The sequence below is a fragment of the Nicotiana tabacum genome, chromosome 17 (assembly GCF_000715075.1).
Source record: "Nicotiana tabacum cultivar K326 chromosome 17, ASM71507v2, whole genome shotgun sequence".
NCBI classification, from domain to species: domain Eukaryota; kingdom Viridiplantae; phylum Streptophyta; class Magnoliopsida; order Solanales; family Solanaceae; genus Nicotiana; species Nicotiana tabacum.
The window spans coordinates 133736820-133744603 of NC_134096.1; the positions used below are offsets into that span (position 1 = coordinate 133736820).

Below are 7784 nucleotides of genomic sequence, written 5' to 3' on the forward strand. Positions count from 1 at the left end.
ACACATGTCCATGATATGATACATCCATTATACCCCTTTACGAAGCCTATTCCCAATTGCTGCTGGTAGACCTACCTTTTTTGAAAAAATATTTCAATTTCTAGAAGTTAATAATAAAATCTCTCTCCCTGTCAAGCAGCTGTCACTATCTTTTCATTATCTGCTCATCTTTTAATCACTTTCACTTCTTTATGTATCTTTCAATTATCAAATCATTATCACTCTACTCCTCCAAAATTAAAATAGTTGTATATAATGCCCCATAAAGTTTTCCAATTTTTTTATGGTTGATTCACCTTTCATCATGATCTCGCAATAGTTGCCCAAGAAAGATCAAAAGCAATGTTTCCACAAATTGAATTGTTTCCATTTATTATAAGCTATCTTTTGGTTTTATAGTCTAAGAATTTTAATTTTTAATTCCATAAAAGGGTCCATCAAATTGTGATATGGTGAGGTAATCCAACGACCATATTATTATATTTGATTTTCTTTCTTTCTTTATCTTTTGTCTGGCGAAAATTCAATGACGACTTTGATCAAAAGGTATAGAAGAAGTCTTTCCCCGAATAATCAATGAGTTATACAAAGAAAATAATATTGCCTTGACCACGCAACCTAGGGCGTGTTTTTTCTTAGATCTTTTTACCTGGGATTCAATTGTTATTAATTAGAAGATAATAAGTAAAATAAAATAAGTTTATTGGTGAAGTCTATAAGATATTTCTTTTCTATTCAATAATATTTATTTCATTGACGAAGGTTGGTTTGGGGTGGAAAATATCCGTTTATACTTAATCAGAAGTCTTGAATTTGGATTATGTAAATGAAGTTATTTTTACTGGACAACACTTTACTCTGAAATTGAAATTTTCTAGTGCAAATCCTAATCAATCGGACCAATTAATATTGCGCACTGGATGGAAAACCAAAGAAAAACTATTACTCCTTTATATCTTAGTGGAACGAGCAAAGTGAATTCTTGCTTGTTAAACTTGAGTTGCAATTGGTGAAGTCGAATTCCTAGCATCATTTGTTATAGAAATTAACTTTAACTATAGCTCTTTTCTAATTTAGTTATGCAACTTCTTCTTCTTCTACTACTTCTACTTCTACTTCATTCACTTCACTGGCCATCTGAAAAAATAAATAAAACAAGCTTTGTACTAATTGCTTGTGAATAGTCGTGAGATTGACACTTGATTTAACATTTTTATTTGTACAACCAATATGCTTGGCTGCTTTCTAGTGTCTCCTAGCTAATCATATTCGGTCCAGTTTGCATATCTCAACTAATTTCACAGATATCTGTTATCTCTCACCAATATAGGTATCGAGTAGCTTTGTCCAGAAATTACCTAATATTTTTACCTCTGTTAAAATTTCAATGCGAGACCTCACGATTTTCAACTCACTAATTAGCCAAAAATTTTGAGTTAGGGGAATTTCTCTAAGCATGGGAATGAGAAAAAATATTAGTGTCTACACTTTCAAAAGTTCTATGACTTCAATCTGGCCTTGCTGGACTATGCCTCGTGATTTTTCTTTATCTTATCATTCTTTTATTGCCATTCCCATATGTAAAACTGTCTTTACCTAAACTTATTAGTTATTACCTTCTCTGTCTATTTTCATTTTTTTTTTTTTGGTAAGCATTTTGGTTTAGAACATATATCATAAGTATACCACCATATTGAGAGCTTAGGAGATACAAAAACGAAACGATTTAGATGCTAGCAATACAGTAAATTAATAAGGTTTCGGTGATAATGTTCTGTGACGATCTTTTTAGTTACGACCAAAAGTAAGCATCGAGTCGCCATTAAGTCATAGTTTCAGGATCAGATTATATGTGTTGTTTTGAGTAGCGACCTCTATTAAATTTATTTTGTGGCGTATTTATTTACTGCTTGTGCCAAGCTTAGTTCCATAGAAGCTTTATTAGCATTTGTGGCGACTACCAAAACGGGGACCTTCGCGCAGAATATATTTTGTGGCACATTAATTTACTTTTTGTGGCGATCTTAGTCGCCACAAAAGTTAAAAATAGATTCTGTGGCGACTAAGCTCGTCACAAAAAGTAGTCGCTACTCAAAATAGTCACGAGAAACGGGGTATTATCACTTTTAGCCCGCGCCAGAAACTATTTACGTCTGGTAGTCGAAAAAGTATATAAAATTTATATAATTTTTGTATATAACATACATAATGTATATATATACAAAAAATATACAAAGTTTATATATTTTTTCGGTTATTATTTTTACATCGGCTATACAATGTCATTTTCTCGAGACTTGCTTCTATTGCAACTAGAGAGGTCGCCACAAAATATCGACAAAAATAAGTACTAGTTCGTGATTTTAATGATTTCTAAACAAGTCAAGATTCCTTCGAACCACTCATTTACATTTTAAATTGTTGTATATAAATAGTAAGTAGGAGAAAGTTCAATTTGCTACAGAAGACATCACATCAAATTAACTTTGAATCTAGTCATCATTAAATGAGTTTGAACTAATCAAACTTGAGATATAAAATAGTATTGTTAGTAAATGACATAAAACATTTTCAATATCTAAACATCAAAGGGGATCGTATAAATTGATTTGGAAAGAATATTCTTTTCTCATTTAAAATAGATTCACATACGAAATTTCTTATAATATTGTTCCTTTGTTACCCAATTTGCAAGTTATTGGTCTCTCTTTCAAGGTTTCGACGAGATTTCTCATGAAGCTTCAACGTCATTTTAGCCTTCTTGATATAACAAGTCAGCAACAGGATCGACTATTCTTATGACATAGGATAAAATTTATCATTTTGAAGAAAATAAAACAACTTCGTTTCAAAGCTGTTACAGAATGATCATCTTATAACATGTTTTTTTTCAAGACCTGCGTAGTTGTCAATTTCCTCATGATCTTTAAATTTCAAGATTGATTTCCTTAATTTGGGTGCTTGTGAATGTGTAGAAATTGCAAGTATTTAAATGATTCATCGTTTTGTTTGCCAGGTTAGCTATTTATATCGACTCTAAAGTGAAGGCACAAGACTATCTTATCAACTAGAGAGATCTTCTTGATGCAACGAAGCAAAAACATTGCTACTCTGGAATCTGACAAATTGGAACCAATTGCGCTGGATTATAAAAAAAAACAAGAAATGCAAAAGACTATTATCAGTAAAGGGGATGAATAGCAGTAAATGTAGCAGCAACTGCTGTTTACTCCTCTCTTTTCAGAAAACTAGCACAACTTACATCTCCTGTTATTAGATAATTTACACTGCAGACACATGAGTCATGAGGCAGTATATGTAGTAACTCCACAGAAACACTTCTAGGATGAAGAAACAGTGTAGCAGCAGCTATTGTTTAGCTCCTCGCTTACGAAAAACCAGCACAACTTACATCTCTTATAATTACATAACTTTACACTGTAAAAAACTGAAGATTTATGAGGCACCATCAGTTGTAGACTCCGCAGGAATACTTCTTAACAGGTGAACAAGATGAGCGAACTTTGAAAATGCATGCCAAGACTGTGTACCTTTCCTACTTAGTGAACTTCTTTCGATCATGTGGAGAAGAATAGTCGATATTTGGACCCTGGGGAATGATTCCATAAGGATTGCTGGTCGGATGGCTCCCATAGTAATGCTTTTTGATGTGTTCCATGTTGACGGTACTGCTCATGCCTGGTATTTGGAAAATGTCTTTGGTGTAATTGAACAGATGTGGAAATTCACGTAGTAGCTTCTTGTTGCACTTGAAGTGGACAGCATACACCTGCAATTATCCAAAACCACTTGGATCAACTCCCTAATCTGGAAGGAAAGGGATTGGACACAGCAAAATATCTGTCAAATGCTCATGCAATCATAAAGTTTGATATTCACCAACAAGCTTCTCAACCATATATCGAATATCTTGTTTTCTTTTTTCCAAAATTTGGAAAGGGGTCTGTTTTATTATTCTTTCTTTCGGTGGAAAAGTCATTGATCATACATCAAGATGAGTGAGATGAAAGTCGATAAAAGAAATTCAAGAAAGAGTAAAAAAATAAAAATTGAAGAGAAATTTACTCCATATAATATTGCTAGTCTTCTAATCTCACTTCACTTTCATCACTATTATGAGGTCTTTTATTGCAGTGTATACATTCTATCTTATAGTTACTTATCCTAAAACCTTACTCTCGGGGTTTTTTTTTCTCCTTAGTGAGTTAGTTCTAACTTCTAATTGACTCACATGCTAATATTATCAATTTAACACTATCATCAATAGCATATACCATGGAGCTTTATCCTATATATTATTGATGAGCTTATCCATAATTTGGGTGAACACATACTAGCTCAGCGCATATCGCCAGTGTAAACTTAGGGCTATGACAAACCTACAGTTATCTCCATATCAAAGATGGAATAATCTGACAGAACCTAATCTAAGGGTTTAAATGTTTTAGTCTAAAGATTAAACCTTTAATTGCAGCTCTCATTTTTTCTTAGTTTATGAGTCGCCCTTTGACTTAGCTAGGTCATTTAAGGTAGTAATTGAGTTATGCTTGGAAATCTTGGGTCCTCTCCCAGTGAATGCTACACGCAATTCCTAGGAAATGGGAGGTCCATTTTTTGACAAATGTGAAGGCCTATTTGTGAATCACCCTAGCAGGGTCGCAGTGTGAGAAGATCCACTGGTTTTAATGATATCAATGTACTTATGAGCGGTTCAGATTGATTGGAGGACAAGTACTGATGAGACCTGCTCATCATGGAGGGGTTGATTGCCACACTAGTAAGGTTTTGATGTTGCAGTACATAGGAGGAATTTGAAGCTTTAGCATTCAAAATGAACCCAAGGTTAACTTTGGAATATAAACAAGTCTGGGAGTGTTTCATGAGTGTAAACTCAAAGGACTAATTCCCAATCTCTTAGGGTTTAAATCTTTTATTCTATGTTTTTTTGGTGGAAAGAAATGTCCCATTCGAAGATTAATACTTCAATTGCAGCTACCAATTCTTTTTCTTACTACGAGTCGCCCTGCCACTTAGCTAGGTGAGTCATGCTTGTAAATCTTGGGTACTTTCGCAGTAAATTGTAGAGACAAATCTTAGAAAATGGGAGGTCTATTTTAGACCTATAATACAAGGGCAAGACTATTGAAGGCCTATTTTTCAAACACCTTCCAAGAGTTCAGCACGACTACATGACAAACATAGGCCTAGGCTTTCATAGATAGGTAGCAGTAATGAGAAGATCAACTGGTTCTATTGATATCAATGGACTTCTATGCACAACGGCTCAGACTTTAGGGAGGGTAAGTATTGATGTGATCTAGCACCTGAAGGGGAAGATTGCCGCATCAATAAATTTTGAAGTTGCTGTACAAAGAAGTATCCGAAGCTTTAGCATTCAAAACAAACTCAAGGTAAACTTTGTAATGAACCAATAACACTGAGGATAAGAGAGTACAAAAAGCAATCTCCTTTCTAAATATTCACTAGTTCCTTTTATTTTATTTTTTTCCTTTTAGTGATGTTTCTAAGACCAAATAATTCACTTTGGAAGGAACAGGGTCCATAAGAAAACAGTCACTAACCTCGTCAAACCTAAACAGGGTGACAAACAAGCGAATATCTGCTTCAGTCACTTGATCTCCACATAAGTACCTCTGCTTGCTCAGTATCATCTCACATTTATCCAAAGTTTCGTACAGTTTTTGCACTGCCTGCAAGGACACAAAGATAATAACTTTTTCTCAGATAGAACTGATCGAGGACCTATTAATTTTAAGATGTTTAGCAAATGACTCCTTTGAGTTTTGTAGTCTACTTCAAAAGGTGGTAAAAGGTTACCTCATCGTAAGGCTCTTGCTTCGTTGCAAAACCACATCGATATACTCCGTTGTTTATTCCATCATATATCCACTCATTTATTTCATTGATTTAGGATTGCAAATGAGGAGGATAAAGGTCCAAAGCTGCATTCCCAGCTATGTCATTAAATTCACTATTAAGCATGCGTATTATTTCTGCACTCTCATTGTTCACAATTGTCTTCAGTTTCTTATCCCAAAGAACCTATTAGAAAAACCAGACCATCAATCAACAAAAATATGAACAGATTAAGCAAATAAATGTTAATAAAAATTCTATTTATTGATAAAACATACCGGAACTGTGTACTTTCCAGAATAGTTTGTACTTGCAAGCTCATATAGCTCCCTTATGCTTTTCGCTCCATTAAGAGGATCAGGATCGGCTCCTGAATCCTGGTCAAGCTCGGTGCTTGATGAAGCAAAAACCCATCCCATGTGCTCATCGCTATCCTTCGTCCTCTCCCACTTAGGTTTAACAGACTGCAAGCCAAAAACAATGGAATGAGACTGCTAGGAGTCCAAACTTGAGTCCAGGACATAAGTTCATTCAACTGCTTACTGTGAAACTAATGGCTTGGTCAAGTCCTTTGATGTTCAAGTAGGCAAGGCACCTTGATGCCCATGGGCAAGCATATGATATGTAGAGGTGGTACCTTCCAGATTCTGCTGGAAAACGGGAATTGGGGTCCCTTGAGATGATATTACGGAAGGTTGAAGCAGTTCTCTCAAAAGCACCAGTTGCTGACATTTCTTCCAGAGCGGAACGAGCCATTTGTACACTGTGCTGGAATTGACCAGTAATATCAGATATTAGTATAACCTTTCATCCTTTCGAACGAGAAGCATAATTGAGCATGATCCCGAATCTAAAGAAGATGTCATTTGTTCAACAAAGCACACGACACCTTAACTTATAATTTTAGAGAAGTTATAAATGATGCAGTCATTATATCCAATTCAATAACACTAACATATGATCCATGCCCCTGTTAGGACAGAAAATACCAAATACAATCACCGCTTTGTTATATTAATTAAACCACTGCTTATTGTATTTATCTTTTCTGTTTATTCTTCCAACAAATTGGGTAGGGTAACAAAATTCCTTCTCATTCTTGCTCAGAAACGATTCATAGGTCATATCAAGAACTTATAATCTGGAAAAACACTACCAATACCCATTTCCTACCCTTTTCTCTTTGTGGACCCCTGCCCAATTTGCTGAAAAGTGAACCAAGAAATTCAACAAACTAAACCCTTTCAGACTCCATGACAAAATAAAATCATCAGCTAAAACCCTGAATTAGAATCGCAATTTACACAAAAGAATAAAACACAAAAATCTTTTCTTTTTCATTTTTTGTGATCACATTCACCATGCAAACCCACCTGAGACTAGATAATCACAGAGTCCATACTTCCTTTAAGATCATGAATTAACCATCTTGTATAAAGGGTTTCATAATCATAAAACCCTCAACACATAAAAATGATATAAAACTCATCCACCCACTGTGCTGCTCCAAAAAGATTAAGAACTGAAATTAAGTTGATTACGTTGAAGCAGGGGCGGATTCACGCCACCCGCTAGTTTTGCTAAAATGATTACTATGCATATAATATCTCTGATTATATATGGATAGAGTGACACAGGCTAGGCCTCACATTTTTTTCTTCTTTTTTCGGTTCTTTCCCTCCTTTTCTTTCTTTTATTGCTTGCTAAGTCTCTTTTATTCATTTTTTTTACTTTCAATCTTTATTTTGTTTCTATCATTATACTTTACTTTATGAATAATTATTTTTTATAGGTAATTTAAATTTTTTTTAATTATCATATAATTTTTTTATTTTTAATAAAACAATATTAATTTATATATTAGAATATAATTTGAGCAATATCTT

The 7784-nt window shown here is 34.2% G+C and overlaps 1 protein-coding gene across 2 annotated transcripts; it reads right to left on the minus strand.

Annotated features, from left to right (window-relative positions):
• Positions 1–3183: 3183 nt before the first annotated feature.
• On the minus strand, positions 3184–7567 carry LOC107826860 (glutathione S-transferase omega-like 2). 2 transcript variants are annotated; one of them, XM_075235120.1, is made up of 6 exons: positions 7272–7567; positions 6442–6666; positions 6177–6362; positions 5860–6084; positions 5604–5732; positions 3184–3790 (listed from the first exon to the last, which is right to left on the minus strand). In XM_075235120.1, the coding sequence occupies exons 2-4, from the start codon at positions 6652–6654 to the stop codon at positions 5950–5952; spliced, it is 534 nt and encodes a 177-aa protein (XP_075091221.1). In that variant the 5' UTR covers positions 6655–6666; positions 7272–7567; the 3' UTR covers positions 3184–3790; positions 5604–5732; positions 5860–5949. The 2 variants fall into 2 exon arrangements, with proteins under 2 accessions (XP_075091221.1, XP_075091222.1); XM_075235121.1 differs by having other exon boundaries at positions 6442–6661; positions 7272–7555.
• Between the last annotated feature and the right edge of the window lie 217 nt (positions 7568–7784).

What these genes read in the sequence shown, in the direction of transcription:
- LOC107826860 (XM_075235120.1), bottom strand. Translation starts at nt 6,654, where the DNA reads ATGGCTCGTTCCGCTCTGGAAGAAATGTCAGCAACTGGTGCTTTTGAG. An exon ending in ACCAAGCCATTAGTTTCACA is followed by an intron (nt 6,363 to 6,441) that starts GTAAGCAGTTGA and finishes TTTGGCTTGCAG; the next exon opens with TCTGTTAAACCTAAGTGGGA. An exon ending in CTGGAAAGTACACAGTTCCG is followed by an intron (nt 6,085 to 6,176) that starts GTATGTTTTATC and finishes TTTTTCTAATAG; the next exon opens with GTTCTTTGGGATAAGAAACT.